The 16,916-nt window shown below is 46.6% G+C and overlaps 1 protein-coding gene across 21 annotated transcripts in view; it reads right to left on the minus strand.

Annotated features, from left to right (window-relative positions):
- The window catches only part of LOC129851277 (baculoviral IAP repeat-containing protein 6-like), a 143,749-nt gene that overhangs the window by 82,092 nt on the left and 44,741 nt on the right, over window positions 1-16,916 (minus strand). For 12 of the 21 annotated variants that reach the window (XM_055917720.1, XM_055917776.1, XM_055917705.1 and 9 more), the window contains 20 exons: window positions 12,371-12,554; window positions 12,005-12,205; window positions 11,289-11,422; window positions 10,608-10,761; window positions 10,338-10,454; window positions 10,056-10,213; window positions 9,716-9,842; window positions 9,455-9,565; window positions 8,995-9,253; window positions 8,200-8,771; window positions 7,906-8,081; window positions 7,613-7,727; window positions 7,309-7,503; window positions 6,993-7,193; window positions 6,263-6,542; window positions 5,877-6,133; window positions 5,596-5,704; window positions 5,241-5,465; window positions 2,389-3,304; window positions 2,146-2,289 (listed from right to left, as the gene is read on the minus strand). In XM_055917720.1, coding sequence (XP_055773695.1) covers window positions 2,146-2,289; window positions 2,389-3,304; window positions 5,241-5,465; window positions 5,596-5,704; window positions 5,877-6,133; window positions 6,263-6,542; window positions 6,993-7,193; window positions 7,309-7,503; window positions 7,613-7,727; window positions 7,906-8,081; window positions 8,200-8,771; window positions 8,995-9,253; window positions 9,455-9,565; window positions 9,716-9,842; window positions 10,056-10,213; window positions 10,338-10,454; window positions 10,608-10,761; window positions 11,289-11,422; window positions 12,005-12,205; window positions 12,371-12,554 — 4,635 coding nt within the window. The remainder of the gene's footprint in view (window positions 1-2,145; window positions 2,290-2,388; window positions 3,305-5,240; window positions 5,466-5,595; window positions 5,705-5,876; window positions 6,134-6,262; window positions 6,543-6,992; window positions 7,194-7,308; window positions 7,504-7,612; window positions 7,728-7,905; window positions 8,082-8,199; window positions 8,772-8,994; window positions 9,254-9,454; window positions 9,566-9,715; window positions 9,843-10,055; window positions 10,214-10,337; window positions 10,455-10,607; window positions 10,762-11,288; window positions 11,423-12,004; window positions 12,206-12,370; window positions 12,555-16,916) is intronic. The other 9 variants (XM_055917842.1, XM_055917782.1, XM_055917851.1 and 6 more) reach the window with 5 other exon arrangements.

The following is a 16,916-nucleotide window of genomic DNA, read 5'->3' on the forward strand; positions in this document are numbered from 1 at the left end:
GATCTGAAAAAGCCTGATGTACAGTACCAGTCAAAAGTTGACACCTACTCATTCAAGGGATTCTTTATTTTTACTATTTTGTTCATTGTAGAATAATAGTGGAGACATCAAAACCATGAAATAACACATAAGGAATCATGTAGTAACCAAAAGTGTTACATCAAAATATTTTATATTTATTTGTAGCCGCCTTGACAGCTTTGCACACTCTTGGCATTCTCTCAACCACCTTCTTGAGGTAGTCACCTGGAATGCCTTGTTAATTTGTGGAATTTCATTACTTCTTTATGCTTTTCAGCCAATCAGTTGTGTTGTGACAAGGTGACAAGGTATGCAGAAGATAGGTCAGTCCAGAAAATAACAAGAACTTTGAAAGTTTCTTCAAATGCAGTCGGAAAAATCATCAAGTGCTATGATGAAACTGTCACGTGAGGACCGCCACAGGAAAGGAAGACCCAAAGTTACCTCTGCTGCAGAGGATAAGATCATTAGAGTTACCAGCCTCAGAAATTGCATCCCAAATAAATGCTTTACAGAGTTCAAGTAACATCTCAACATCAACTGTTCAGAGAAGACTGCGTGAACCAGGCCTTCATGGTCGAATTGCTGCAAAGAAACCGCTACTAAAAGGACACTAATAAGAAGAGATTAGTTCGGGCCAAGAAACACGAGGAATGGACATTAGACCGGTGGAAATCTGTCTTTTGGTCTGATGAGTCCAAATTTGAGATTTTTTGTTGCAAACGTTGTGTCTTTGTGAGACACAGAGTAGGTGAACGGATTATCTCAGCATGTGTGGTTCCCACCGTGAAGCATGGAGGTGTGATGGTGCTTTGCTGGTGACACTGATTTATTTAGAATGCAAGGCACACTTAACCAGCATGGCTACCACAGCATTCTGCAGCGATATGTCATCCCATCTGGTTTGCGCTTAGTGGGACTATAATTGGTTTTTCAACAGGACAATGACCCAGCACACCTCCAGGCTGTGTAAGGGCTATTTGACCAAGACAGAGAGTGATGAATGTTGCATCAGATGACCTGGACTCCACAATCATCTGACCTCAACCCAATTGAGATGGTTTGGTATGAGTTGGACCGCAACTCATCCCAAACTCTTTCAAGACTGTTGGAAAATAATTCCAGGTGAAGCTGGTTGAGAGAAAGCCAAGAGTGTGCAAAGCTGTCATCCAGGCAAAGGGTGGCTACTTTGAACAATCTCAAATATATTTTGATTTGTTTAACACTTTTTTGGTTACTACATGATTCCATGTGTAATTTCATAGTTTGGATGTCTTCACTATTATTCTACAATGTAGAAATGTTTTTAAATAAAGAAAAACCTTTTAATGAGTAGGTGTGTTCAAACTTTTGACTGGTACTGTAAGTAAAAACAATTTGGGGGGGTAAAGGCACAAGAAGGTGGACTATGACATTACCTAACGCGTAAACACATGAGCATGTAGACCCCCCCCCTGCTATTAATCACCTACTGATCATACATGATTAACCTTCACGGCTGTGATTCCCAGGACTCCTTGTGTAATTTAGCACACAAACGACCTCCTAAGTTAGAGTACATGTAGGCTAGTCTCGCTGTGCATAATCAGAAACCTCTCGGCATAACAGCCATCCTTCACCTTGTCCATGGAATGACCCTCACCCTTCCCTGACACCATGTATATCATCAAAAACGGGATGGGGCATAATAATGAGGACAACGAGAGGTAGGAGGTTAAAATTAAATAAGCTTTAGACAATTGAACCCCCCCCCCCCACCACCGTGACTGCTCTCTAAACTCCACTCAGGACAACTAATCAGTGAGGAGGGTGAAAGATGGCGCATTAATGTGACTGAGGTGCAGTGCCATTTCTCCGACAAGCATCAGCACAAGCATCAGGCTGGGGAAAGCCTCGAGTGAGGAGGGATTGTCTGTACTGCTGGGCTGGCCCCTTGTGGCCACCTGGGGATATCACATCACAGCATTATTCCTTTCCAATTCAAGTCCATAGGTAGGATAATTAAATTGCTCCAAGATTATGAATTAAGGTCAGTTTGACATTTTCCCACGTTATGGTTAAGTTTAGGACTGAGGGTATGGAGAGCTGATCCGAGATCAGAGCCTACATAAACTTATTACCCACCGGACAGGGCGACTGCAGGAAGACTGTGACCTTCTCGTCCTCCAGCATGAGTTGCAGGAAGAGCCTGCGGATGAAGCCGGAGATGTTGCCAGAGATGGGCACGTTTCCACGCTGGGGGGCCGACTGGAAGAGCTCACACAGCACCTACGGAGAGGGAGAAACCACCGTAAACACATGTTAGTAAACCATCACAGATACTGTTGGTCAGGTGGAAATGTGTGTCGTCAAGGCATTCCACCAGACCTGTGCCATGAGCCGCTGGTTGTTGGGGTGGCAGGAGATGCACTGCAGGAAGAAGGCCACTGTGGCGTTCTCGATGGCTGTCCTCTGCTGGGTGGTGAGCCCGCTGCCCCGGGACGAGGAGGCTAGAGAGTAGCGTGACCCAGAGGGCAGGGGTGGGGGCGGAGGAGGGGGGCAGCACGCACCACCGGAGGCAGCAGAGTGGGCTCCCGTGTGCCCCTGGCCACCACTGGCTCCCCCTGCGCTAGCGCTGGAGTGGCACAGCAGGAACAGCAGAGCGGTCCACAGAGAGTTCACCTCAGGCCCACCCAGCCAGTCCTTCATGGCATGACTGTTCCCCACCTCTGTGAGGAAACGCAGCACTGGGGCTGCCAGCTCTGCAGACAGGGGCACCCTGCTCTGAGAGGAAGAGGAGGAGCAGTGGGGGTGGTGGTTGTGATGGTGTTGCCGTCGTTCAGCCTGGGCGGTGGCGGGCAGGGGCAGGTCAGCGGCAGCCAGGAGTCCACAGCAGAGTCCGGCCAGGCTGCGGACTAGCAGAGAGGGCAGGCCCGAGTCCAGCAGCTGCTCTATTGCCCCGGGTGACTGGGAGGCTGAAGCCAGAGTGGCCAGTTCCGACTCGGACAGGGCGATGGGCGGCCGCGCGTGCTTGGAGTCGTCGGTGAGGCCGGCGGCAGCGGCACTGGTGGTGGCATTAGCATTGGCGCTGCTGAGGTCGTGCTGCTTCTTTCCGTCGTCCGTCATGGAGAGGCGGTGCTGGGCCTGAGATTGGGCGGCGGTGGGCGGGGCCACGATGCCCATCCAGGACATGAGCAGAGAGAAGTAACTGGGATGGATGTGGCACATGGAGCAGAGCAGGCTGTCTACTGCCTTCTTCAGCACCATGTTACACGGCAGGGACATGGACCAGTTGTACAGAAGTCTACAGGAGAGAAGGAAACAAAATGGTATAAACAAAGCAAGCGCCACTCGCTGGACTGACATCTTTCCCGCTAACATTACAAAATACGAAACCTTCATATGAATCCTTTTCAATTCTGTCTGTATGTGTCGTTTGGAGATCGAAGGAGCCAAAGGTTAGACATTGGTATTTTTTTTTACTTTGCATTCCCTGCTCGATGTAAAGTATTCATGTTTACAGAGTAGAAATGCAGTATTCATGTCCGCAGAGGATATGGGTAAGACATACAGTATCAAGAGGGGTGGGATGGGAGAAACTATAGAATTCATCTAGAGGTTGAAAACATCAGGGAGCTGTATTCTCCCCAGTCGACAAAGAACGAGATGTTCTACAAACATTGACGGCTCAAAGCATGAGAAAGCTCAGCTTAGCCTTCGACGACGTCACAGAAAGAGCACACCGCCACAGAGTAGAGGAGAGAACCGGTGTTTTTTTTCTCCTGACAGGATAAAGGGCCATTCACACCAAGGACAATAACTAGAATGATATATTATACACAACCATAAACCGTTGGCGAGCATCCACACCAGCTGACCGCTGATCGTTCTGCAGTACACCCATCAGTCAACGGATCAACGCGTCCTACTACTACTACTACTGCACGCTGCCTAGTCAGGTGGTAACAAGACCATTCTGTACTTCCGGGTGTTTCAATTGTCATAGTGACAACTGCAAATAATACGTCAATGAACTTGTAATGAAAAATATAGAAACTCATGTAAATGTAGCAATTGTTTTTTTTAAATCACACTTGCCTGCGCATCTTTTACATAATGGCATTGCTTGCCTCGTTGCTCAAGTGATTCGTTTGGATCTTTTTCAGTGTGCTCATCTGTTTGTCCTGTGCAACAGTTCACTTGGCCCATTTTACATTTAGTAATTAGCAAGAGAAAGCTTGCGTCCCTCCACGAAAAAAGGCTATTAGGCCTAGTATAAAAGATGCTGAAATAAATGTCCTATAGCTTTAGTAGCTTACAGCTTTTCCTGCGATTTCACATAGAGGAATAGCGGAGAAGCTTGTGTGGACTACAGCCTATTGCTCACTGGAACAGAGAGGCTAGAGATGTGTAGCCGAAGTAAGAAACTAAATATTAGCTTGATATTAGGCTATTCTTCAGCTAAATAGTAGGGCTATAAATACTTACCCGTGCAAAAAAAAAAAAAAAAAAAGTTTACAGATTATGAAGCGGCAGGTCTGTGCATTCCTCCAGGCTGATGCGCTCCCCGACACTGACCAAGCCTTCGATTTTAGACAAGGAAATTATTACACCTAAGCTACAACAGTGCAACGAGGAACGTATTTTTGTTGTCAAGTGAGTACATAACTATTGTCTATGGAGCTGTAAGTTGCAGTGACGTAGACGCATTTGAGTAACTGCTCAAAAGTCCTGTTCTGAATGCTTCATGCTGAAATAACTTCGTACAGCCTAGGCCTGACTATGTAACCATTTGGACCAGTTATGGGTCCGTTTACTAGGTCCAGAAAGATAAGGCCTACCACCGGAAAATATGGCCTCCTCACGCGCTATTTGTCGTGGACCATCCTCCCAAGTCGTCCTATAATTAATGTCGCAACCAATACGCTCACATATGCCCAGTAATTCAGGCAAGCTCACCGTGAGCTCTGCCTTCTCTCCGAGCAGGCTCGTGCACCTAGAATCAACAACGCTTCAATAGAAGGCGTTTTTGATTGGTTGTCAATGTTTCATCGTCGGAGGGACAGAAAAAAAAAAAGTAATCGCTCTTAAAGTGATCCAAACTAAAGCTCTCGTTATCCACTCTTTTTGTAGTTATGATTTTAGTGTGAACGCTCCTGTTCACTACAATTATAAATATATATATTTTCCCGTTAAAGTTATCGTTACAGTCCTTGGTGTGAACGGCCCTTAACACTTACTCAAAGAGCTCTCTGTTGAGCAGCACTGGGAGGTCGTAGTCCACGGGCAGCTCGTAGCTGTGCCACAAGATGGCCGCCACACAGTGGAGGTGGGAGGGCGAGGGCATGACGAGGCCATACTCCCGTGACGAGGAGCTGCTCTGGCGCATGTAGCCTAAGGGGCCGCTCCTCTTGTGGGCCGCCACCAGCGATGAGTCATGGACCCACTGGAGAAGGGCCTGGATCCTGGAGGGAGACACGGGGATTACAAGGTCAATATTAACATATCGAGAACCGCTTTCACAGACCCCGATTACATAGATCCAGCAGTACTAGGCTCAACACCTATATCAGTAGATGTTAAGGGGGTATTTACCTGTCCTTAGTCCCAGGATCTTGTATGGTTCCCAGCTGGTAGAGGATGTCAATGGTGGAGTCTGAAGAGAGACCGTTGAGCCTTCCAAAGAGCAGGGGACTGTTCAGGTCTAAGAAAAGACAGAAAAATCACAAAATAGCCATTGATGTCCATATATAAACAATACTCAAACGATAGTGCCATGACATACAGAGCTGAAGGACAAGATATTTTGATTGAAGTATAATGACACAAATTATAATGTGATCAATGAGCGTTTTATTCATGCGGCGGCTAATTACTGGTAGGGTCGGTGCCGGAGGCTGCACAGTTCCTCAGCAGGATGTCGATGAGCTTGAGGCCGATGCGGGTGGACTGCAGGCCGATCTTGACCAGCACGGCTTCGATGTTCGGCGAGTGCATGCCGCAGTAGGGGGACATGAGCAAGGCGGCACAGGTCTGAAGCAGGTTGGCGGTGGGGGCAGCGGCGCTGGCCATCGTGGCCTCCAGGTCACTGACGTGGGTAAGACAGTGGTGGAGCAGACGTAGCCAGCCAATACTAGTAGAGAAAGAGTGGGCAAGAAAGAGAGATTTGCTGTGACACTACTGGTGTTTCATTTATTTTTATTATTTTTTTTACTCTCAAGTAACATTTAAGAAGTTCCTGTAAGGGCAAGTATGTCTGTACCTGGTTTTAGAGACCTGGTCCTCAGAGGGCAGGAAGGGGTTGTTGACGGTGGCTGAGGAGGTGTTTCCAAAGGCAGTGAGGCCAAGCAGTTTGATCTGGGACAGGCCCAGGGTGCTGGCGTCGCGGGGCCGGTGCAGCCTCAGACACACGGCGGACGCCACCTCGGCCTTCACCAGCTGGATCTTGATGTAGGTGAGGCCGCTGGTGATGATGGGCGTGGACAGAGGCAGCATGTTGACCCCGTCCGCGCTGATCTCAACCGAGACCGAGGAAGGGCAGGCTGGCGAGAGGACAAAAGGGACATCGTCAGGGTTAGCGATAATAGATGGTGGAATATGTTCAACTTTATTTTCACCAACCGGTACTGTCTGGCACAATGGTGTGTTGTGTTTGATAGAAGCATGAAAAAGGTTTTGCATATTTAAAATGGCACTATAGCCGACAGCGGTAGGTTAATATTTGAGTGGGTGAAATAAGTTAGTCATGAGGAAAACTATGCTTAAGGGGTAAGTAGACAATGTGCCCTTAAGGCTCTAAAGCAGAGTGGCACAGCTCTCTTGCTGGTACCTGAGCTGCAGTCCTGCTGGTTTTCACTTAAATGATCAATTAGACAACTAAGGTAATTGCATTGCAAAAGATTTTGCTGAACTCTTTATATTAAATTCAGTCTCCTATTTAGACAACTCGTCTGCACTAGTACCCCCCAGCAGGGCCGTGGTGCAGTACTCACTGGCGAGAGAGGCCAGGTGTGGCTGGATGTGCAGCTCTTTGAGGAGAACGGCGGCAGGAAGGTGGATGGTGAGGTCACACCACGCCTCCTCCGGCAGGAAGATGTAGGACCAGGCAGCCGAGCGCGCCCGTCTGTGAGGGGGCGTGGCCTGAAGGAGGACCTCAGCAGGCTGGGCCGTGGGGCTGCTGGAAGTGATGGTGCCTGCAGAGTGACAAACAGCATTCAATAGGACACAATTCCCATTTTACAACACATAGAGGTCAAAGGGAAAAACACAAGAGAACCTATTCAACACGAAAGGAGAAGCTCCACTTACCAAGCGGAGCAAAGTTGTGGAGTCCCTCTGCGTTGTCGGGCTCGGCGGCTAGGACCCGGGCTTTGAGGCTGCCATCTGCAGCCTTCCCTGGACCAGTGTCCAGAAACTTCATGATGGTGGACACCATGCTGCGTGCTGTGTTCACTATGGCCCGTGTGCTGGTCACCATATTGTTACAGATCAACTGGACCCCACCTGCACACAGGTCAAATACAAACACAAGCTGTTAAGTCTAATTGACAGTCCAGTATACCTGAACAAGGATATTTCCCAATTGTGTATGCATGTAGGTGTGTGAGTGTACCCATGTCGTGGAATGCCTTAAGTGCCTCGCTGGTGTCCAACACTCGGAGGATGAACCAGAGCAGAGGCTCAGACAGCTGGCATGTCGACAGGGAACCCTGGGAGAAATACAAAGACTGCTTGTGATTTAAAAACTTTCAGAATCCACAGGTCAAACAATTATAAATCTAATAAACTGAAGTACTATTAAAGCAAATATATTTTTCCTCAATCGTTTTTAATCTTGACAAGTAAATCTCTAAAAACAGACCAAATCAATGATGTCCGTTCGGTCATGGCTGAGCTCAGTCTTACCTGTCTGCCCATGTACCCACAGGCCATGTAGGTGAGGATGGGCTGCAGCATAACCTGCACCGAGGTGGCCCTCTTGCTCAGGGTGGTGAGAATGGTGAAAAGGCCGTCTCCTACAGAGATGGCATCTAGTCCTCCATGGAAATTCTCATGCTTGGTCAGGTGGAGACCACTAGCACCTAAAGACAGGAAGGTAAAGCGTTATCAATAAGAAGCACTTCAATATCTTATCCGCTAATCCGGGATCCCTCTAAATAAACGTTTTCTAAAAAAGGGGCGTGTGAGGATAAGGCCTACCTATGATCATAGCCATGGCGCTGCTGTTGCACTGGCCCAGAGCCGAGAGGATCTGGCTCATGATCTGCTGGTTGGCCAGCACCAGATCAGCCACTCCGGCCGCAGGGCCCTGGTTAGGGGAGGACCCCCCCGCTGCCCCCTCCTTGCTGCCGCACACCTTCTCCTCGTCCGACACGCTGCTGTCCGACGCCCCGCTGCCCGCCGGCGGCAGACGCCCGCTGAACTCGCGGTCGCCCGACAGGGGCAGCTGGACCAGGGCGTTGACCAGCTTGAGCAGGTCGAACATGAGTTGGTCGCGCGTGGTCTCGCCGCACACCGCCTTGGCGTCGCCGGGCCGGATGATGTTGGCAAAAAGGCCTCCGAAGCAGGCACGGGCACCCACAGCGCTGTCTGAACCGCTGCGGGACACCACCTTGTCAGAGCAGGTGATGTAGTGGTGCACCAGGAAGGTGATGGACTCGATGACAGAGGAGATGGTGCTCACTGACACCACCTCAAAGTTCTGCTCCAGGGTGAACTCTAACAGCTTGACCTGGGCGTCCAGAGGACCCTGGCCTGACTGGAACGGACCCCTGAAGGACGGGCGGAGGAGAAAAGACAGGATCGTTGAAGAAGGTGCTTCCTAACAAATCATTGTACTATTTTGTGATGGAATCAAAAGGATGGCTTTTGTTCCAGCCCAGCTCGAACACAGATTAAATTGAAGACGAGGATTAGTTATCATTTGAATTACGCGTCTTAAGTGCTGGGGTGAAACAAAAGCTGCTTTTGATGACTCTAGAGTAAACAACCTACCTCTCAGTGGACAGGATGTGCATTAGTTTGAGCAGGAACTCACTAAACATCTGTGGGCAGGTGGAAGAGAGGTGCACCTGGAGTCTGGTGAGGAACTCTTGCATAGCTTGGGTGGCGGTTGGGCCGACCTGGGAGCTGTGCTGGCTGGTGCCGTGGGGGTTGCTCCCAGACAGGAAACGCACGAGCACGTGCACCAGCGTAGGGTCCGACACCATCTGCTGGGCCGTGCTCTCATGAGCTCCCATCCCACTGCTGGAGGCTGCGGACAGAGACGCACAGGACCAAAACACACTTGATTAAAAAGGAGTACTATTGAAAGTCCTTTGGCCTCATTTACATCTTCGGTTACACTGCATATTCAATATATGGATTTACTATTTCGCAATCCTCAAATGGGAAACGTCAGTCAGAGTTGTCAGACACTGTCTTGAGAGTGAAACCCTAAGAATGGTGGACTTACCACTGGAGGGCATGTTGGTCATGAGGGTAAGGGAGTGCAGCACCAGGCACCAGGTCCTCAGGGAGGTGTTGGGGTACCAGGCTAGCACCGACAGGAAACTGTTGATAGAGGCTGCAGGGAAACACAGGAGACGGCAGTTTAACATACACTTCCCCGCGTGAAAAGGAAAACAGTGAATGATTCACACAAGATAAATCCAGTGGTTTGAGAGCTAAGCGGCGAAAGGGAGTGAATGGAGACACACACAGGGTGACCTCTGACCTTGGTTGAGTGGGATGGTGGGCACTCTGCTGGCGTTGAACAGGAAAATATCTGATCCACTCTCCTCGGTGCCCCCAGAGCAGGAGTTGAGACTGAGGGTCAGCCACAGTTGCAGCAGAGACTCCATCTAAGGCAGAAACACATGTGAACACTTCATCTACAAATCCACTTATCCAGGGTATCCAACGTATTCTAGAGAATGGTACAGTACGTTACCTCTACTGCCACATCATTACAAAACTGTGTAGAGGGAAGTAAAAAACAGAGTGAAGTGTAACAGGTCATTCAAGTCTTCTGGAGTAGCAGAGACCCTGGACTATACCGTCTGTTGGTGACTGACCTGTACGTGGTGCACCTGCAGCATGGAGAAGAGCTTGTTGAAGCAGGCACTCAGCATGGGGATGGAGGAGGCCTGTACCATTAGGCTGCTTCCTGGTGGGGAGCCCCCACGGAGACCCCTCAGCAGAGAATCATCCGTCCCATTGGATGCCTGGGACACTGAAGGGAGAGAAGGGACAAGGGTCAGCCATCTTTGATGCTTCGCAAGTCTTTACATTTTTTCCCAAGACTCAAGTGTACATGACCAAACATCTATAAATACTTTTTTTCGGTAGGTTTATACCTGCGGGGGACGTTGAGGTGAGCGCCTGTAAGATGGAGTCGGCCTCCAGAGTGGCCATCATCTTGAGCATAAGCTCAGCCTGCTGCTCCAGCCCCACCTCCAGGCGGGCGTCCAGAGCTGAGTTAGAGTACACAAAAGGTCAGGGTTAAAAGGTGGAACATATTCCTTTACATGCATGGAACACGCTGGAGTACAAGGAAGCAGAAGTGTGGAATCCAGTTTGGGAGCTGATATCCGGAACCAAAAAAATTATAATAAATGAGCCCTTACCTTGCGACACAGATACAGAGAGACTTTGAGACCCAGGCTTTTCGGCAGCAACCGGGGGCTTGGACACAGCAATCCCTACGCCCCCTATGTAGGGGTTGTAACCGTAAGTGCCATAGTCAGCACCCCAGTAGTCATACCAGGTGCTGCTAATAGGCTGTAGGAAGAGAGAGAAAAGGGAAACGCAAATGCAGTCATTCTTGTCAGATGCTAGCTACCGGTATAATATTACATACACATTAACATTACATTCAATTGCATGCAATGGTGGAGTTTTCAGAAAGAAAAGAAAGAGTGAAGAGGAGAAATACTTCCCCAAGTTTGCTAGTTTGATTGATTGGGTCTACATACAATAAATTGCTTTGAGACTCAAAACGCCTGAGCGGAGTTAAATTGGAAAGTTTCTGAGAAATTAGAGTGCAAGGCTAAGACGGAGGTGGTGTTGGGGAGGGATTCAATACGACTGCAGATAACAGTATTACATGTTATCTAAAAAATGCATTATGAGAAGAGGTTGAACACTATGGTTCGAAGTTTGTATAGCTACATCATTGATCAGTGGGGTTAATTTAAGTTCATGTACTAACCCGAGGTGATTGTGTCAATACTGAACTCAACAGAAATGCAAGAGAGCATGGAGAGAGGAGTGGAACAGGAAAAAGGTCAGTCAAGCAAATTACATACCTTAAAGACTTTGGCGGCGAGGGGATCTTTTTCCAAATCAATATCTAAAGGATCAATATCAACATCCATGAGGTCTTGTAGCAAGTCAAAGTCAATGTCTTTATCTTTTTCCAAAGATGAAAGAGATGGAGCACCTTTGGATAACGAAAAGAGCTTTAATATTGCCAAGTAAGCACACTAAAACCAGCAAACTCAGAGGCCTTCTTTTATGAAGTCACTAGGCAATTTTAAGGCCTACAAACATTTATTTCTGCAGTTGAGAGGGAGTCCAAACAATGGATGTTTGCCCACTAAATCCGCAATCTGACAACTTTAGCCAAAATTCAGACGTGATATAAGTGCTTTTGTGTAAATCATTGATGTCGTCTAGGGAATGAAGATTTGTGATAGTACCACGTAGCATAATTTTCACAGATTAAATCCCCTTAGTCTTATTAGAAAATAACCACCACCCCTTGAAACATCTGGATATCTAATATGCAATGAAGATACACTGTTTGAACTCCCCCTCCAAAAGGCAAACAGTCCACTCAGAATCAAACTGGTTAGAGAAGCTCTCAATAGTCTCCTTTAAAATAAAACACTGAAAAAAATACTAAAATAAAGATGCAGCTAGCTAAAAGGGGAAAAAAAGAAAAACAATTTAACACAAATGCATCCATTCGAGGGGGGGGGCCATGTGTAAAATATTGTCAAGGACGGGCCTACCAACGCACTTTGGAAAACAGAGGAGGTCCCAGGAGTACCTGCGATGATATCCGGAACCAGGGTCTCATCGATGGTCTCCACCTGGGGGATGGAGGTGGACTGGGCCAGGGAGTCAGAGTCTATCCCTGATGAGGACGACGATGCCCCTGCCTCCTCACCCACCGCCCCCTCGTCCATACCATCTAGGGACCCTGGGGACAGCAACTCCCCTGAGGAAAGGGGACAGGACAAGGTTAGTGCTGGGAGAAATCAAAACGAACAGACTCCCAGCAATGCAAGGACTCCCCAAATCTATTGTTCTCTTGGATACCAGCTTTTGCTGGAAAACAGTGTTCACAATGAAGTGTGAATTGAATTGTAGCAGCACCCCCTACCTGCCAGGATGTCCTGCAGCATGCAGGTGAGGGAGTACTGGGCCCAGGCCCCTCCCCAGGAGATGTCCCCCCTGTTGAAGTCTGTCCCCACCAGCAGCAGCAGCAGACGCTCCAGCTGGTGCTCCGACACCACCTCACACAGGTGGATGGTGGGCCTGGTGGCGTTGGCTATCCTGGCCAAGACCTGCAAAGTCAAATCAGACAGTGATCAGCATAAGTAGCCATTTAGAGTCAACCAAATCCATCTTCTCCAGTAGTAGCAGATTGATTTAATTTTAAATAACGTTCCCAAGGTAAACTGACTATTTCTCAGGTCCAGATCGTAGAATATGCATATAATTTACAGATTAGGATAGAAAACACTCCAAAGTTTCCAAAACTGTCAAAATATTGTCTGTGAGTATAACAAAACTGATTCTGCAGGCGAAAACCTGAAATCTAACCCGGAAGTGATTTTTTGAAATTTAAATCTGTGTTTCCTGGCCCGTCTTTCTTCCATTTAAAGGGGTATCAACCAGATTCCTTTTCCAATGGCTTCCTCTGGCTGTGACCAGGCTTTAGACATAGTTTCAGGCTTTTATTTAGAAAAATTTGCGAGATTTTTCAAAACTAGTCAGGCGTCCTCTGATTAGGTCCTGCGAGAGGGGTAGCTCTCCATTTTTTTTCTTCTCTCTTATTGAATAGGTTACGGTCCGGTTGAAATATTATCGATTATGTTTGTTAAAAACAACCTGAGGATTGATTATAAAAAACATTTGACATGTTTCTACGACCATTACGGATACTTTTTTGAATTTGCGCAACCCAAATGGCGTTTTTTTGTTATAAAAGTAATATTTATCGGAAAAAAAGAACATTTGTTGTGTTACTGGGAGTCTCGTGAGTGCAAACATCCAAAGATTATCAAAGGTAAGCGATTCATTTTATTGCTTTTCTGACTTTCGTGACCATGCTAATTTGGGGCTAGCTGTTGTAGCATTGATACACTCACAAAAGCTTGGATTGCTTTCGCTGCAAAGCATATTTTCAAAATCTGACACGATAGGTGGATTAACAACAAGCTAAGCTGTGTTTTGGTATATTTCACTTGTGATTGCATGATTATAAATATTGTTAGTAATATTTTGCACCCTGCAATTCAGCGGTTGTTTAGGAAAATGATCCCGCTAAAGGGATCCGTAGCGCAGAGAAGTTAACATTGGTAGCAGAGGATGGCTAATAACTACAATGTGCCACCTGGCTTCGACGAGAAGAGGTCGTAAGAAAGTTGGGAAAATGAACTTGCAATATGGACATGGGTTACTTAAAAAGGACGTGAAAAAGCAAGCACTTGCGGTGGTATTATCGCTCGAGGGAAGAGCGAGAGATACAGCACTGGAAATATCCGTTGAGGATTTGAACAAGGATGACGGTATGGGAACTTTGATCACAGCACTGGATTCTGTATTTCTTAAAGACGAGAAAGACCGTGCGTGCCTACGAGGCATATTCAAACTTTGACAGTGTTAGGAGAGATATTTCGGTTGCAATGACGGACTACATCAATGATTTCGAACAGAGGTACAATATGATGCGCAAGTACGACATGGTTCTCCCGGATGCAGTGTTAGCTTTCAAGTTGCTAGATACTGCCTGTCTAGATGGTAGGGAGAAACAGTTGGCTTTGACTGCTTGTACTGTGCTGACTGTTGCATCAATGGCAATAAAAATTTGGCGAAAAGACGTCTGTCGCGCCAATAACAGATGGAATGCAAGTGAGTGACGCAGCATATTACACTGAGCAGCAGAGAAAAGGTGCCAACAAGTCACGTTCTCAAGACAACCAGAAGAGGGCGGCATTTCCCGGCACAAATCCACTGGACAAATATGGAAGGAGATCAAATTGTGCTATTTGTCAAAGCACTTAGCATTGGGTTAAAGACTGTCCTCATAAAAATGAACAAGTTAAAATAACAGAGGAAAATGTAAACAGAGATAGAGCAGTGTAACATTCCACTGTTTTCAAATGAATCTGCTTCTGATACTGAGAGTTTTATAGTTGAATCCTTAGGATCTGCTGTGATTGATACTACATGTACACGGACAGTGTGTGGTGCAAAATGGCTTGATAGCTATGTCAGTGAACTAAATATGAAAGAAGTACAAAATATGATTGACACACCAAGCAACAGAGCTTTCAAATTTGGAGATGGGAGAATTGTCCATTCTACCAAGAGAGTTAAGATACCAGCAAAAATTGGTCAGACTATGTGTCACATTGAAACAGAGGTGGTCCCTACAGATATCCCCTTACTATAAAGCAAAGCTTCCCTCAAGAAGGCAGAGGCTGTACTAGACATCAAAAATGACAAGGCAGTGATGTTTAAACAACCAGTGACTCTTGAACTTACTACCTCAGGCCACTATTGTGTAAACATTTTAGACAAAGACATCACACAGAGTCCATGCAAAAATGAGATTCTGACTGACACAGAGCACATGGAGATTCTGACAGTCACAGAGCACATGAACACTAAAGAAAAACACAAAGTATTGTTAAAGCTTCACAAACAGTTTGGACATGCTACAGTTGACAGACTTCAGAAGTTACTCAGCAGTTCAGGGAATGATGATGATGAGAAGTACGAAACTGGAAACAAAGTGTACTACAAACGAGTTGACTGTCAAGAGTGGAAAGGACCGGGAGTAGTCATTGGTCAAGATGGTGTGGTGATATTTGTGAGGCACGGAGGCATCATTGTCAGGGTGCATCACTCAAGATTGCGGAAAGTAAATGATCAACAAGATAGAGGGGCTGTTGCTGAGAATCAGTCTCCTAATGAAAATGACAAAAAGGACACAGTAACAGACACAAACCTACCAGATGTCGCATCCAATGATATGGACACTGAAACTGACACAGGAAATGGAGCAGAGACCTTCAACCATGCCACAGGTAATACTGTTGAGCGTTCAAATGAGGAAAACATTCAACAACAGCCACATGTGTTAAGACAACATGGTTGTTCCAATCTGAAAACTGGACAAACTGTTAAATACATGGACAGAGAAAGTGGTATTCCACATACAGCAACCGTCATTGGACGAGCAGGAAAAGCAAAACACAAGAACTGGTACAACTTGCAGTACTCTGAACGAGCTACACTTTCTGGTACAACAGGGTCGGTTGACCTGTCACTTGTAGATAATATCAGAATTGAACCAATGGAAAATCGAGAAAAACAGGATGACATTCAAAATGATGATGTACTTGAAACAAAGGACGTGTCATTTGACTCAGCTAAGCTAGATGAGCTCAGTAATTGGAGGAAAAATGGAGTGTTTGAGGAAGTCAAAGACATTGGCCCAAAATGCGTCTCAACCAGGTGGGTGTGTACCCTTAAAGAATCCTTAACTGGAATAGTGCCTAAAGCACGTCTAGTGGCTAGAGGTTTTGAGGAGCTGGCTGCTAAAGAACTCCCAAAACACTCACCGACATGCGCCTCAGAGTCACTCAGATTGCTGATGTCAGTGATCTGCCAGAAAAAAATGGAAACTTAATTCCATAGACATCAAATCTGGATTTTTTGCAGGGAACAGAGCTATCAAGGGACATTCACATCCAACCTCCGCCTGAAGCTAAAAGCGAAGGAACACTGGAAACTAAAAAAGTGTGTGTATGGACTGGCAGATGCATCACTCTACTGGTACAACAAAGTCAAGGCAACAATGCTGAATACAGGTGGGAAAATGACTTTATCTGGGGTGGCTCACAGACCTTTGCTTCAACTGTGATTCCACACCTCAAAGCTGTTTTCTAGGTTGGCCGTGAGGAGCATGATCATTTTTGTTATGTTGGCATAGAGTTTATTACAGTTGATGGAAAAATACTGATGCACCAGGAGAGCTATATCAAGAATCTTCAACCCATCCACATGGATTCTTCAAGAGCCGTACAAAGGAATTCCCCTCTATGTGGAATTGAAGCTGGTCAATTGAGGTCAAAGATAGGACAAATATTATGGGTTGCGAGACAGAGTAGACCTGATGTAATGTTTGATGGATGCAACTTGGCATCTAACACAAAACACGCCACTGTACAAACCATTCATGAGGCAAACAAAGTTGTTCGTAAACTGAAATCACAACAAGTGACTTTAAAGTTTCAGCATGTTGTAAAAGATGACTCTTTGAAACTAGTTGTCTTCAGTGATGCTTCGCTAGGGAACCTTACAGATGGAGGCACACAAGGTGGACATCTAATCGTGTTAATGGGTGAAGGAGGAAGATTCTCACCTATCTGTTGGCAGTCAAAAAGGATCAGTAGGGTCGTCCGAAGCACACTTGCTGGAGAAACCCTTGCTCTTGCGGATCGAATTGACAATGCTATCTTTCTTGCAACTCTATTCTCAGAGCTTAACACTGGTGGGACAAAACGGCACTTTCTACCTGTAGTTTGTGTCACTGACAACTACTCATTAGTTGATGCTGTGAAGTCAACCAAGTCTGTCACAGAGAAAAGACTTTGAGATTAGCAGCATCAAGGAACTTATTCAAGCACAGAGAA

The sequence above is a fragment of the Salvelinus fontinalis genome, chromosome 1, assembly GCF_029448725.1.
Source record: "Salvelinus fontinalis isolate EN_2023a chromosome 1, ASM2944872v1, whole genome shotgun sequence".
NCBI classification, from domain to species: Eukaryota; Metazoa; Chordata; class Actinopteri; order Salmoniformes; family Salmonidae; genus Salvelinus; species Salvelinus fontinalis.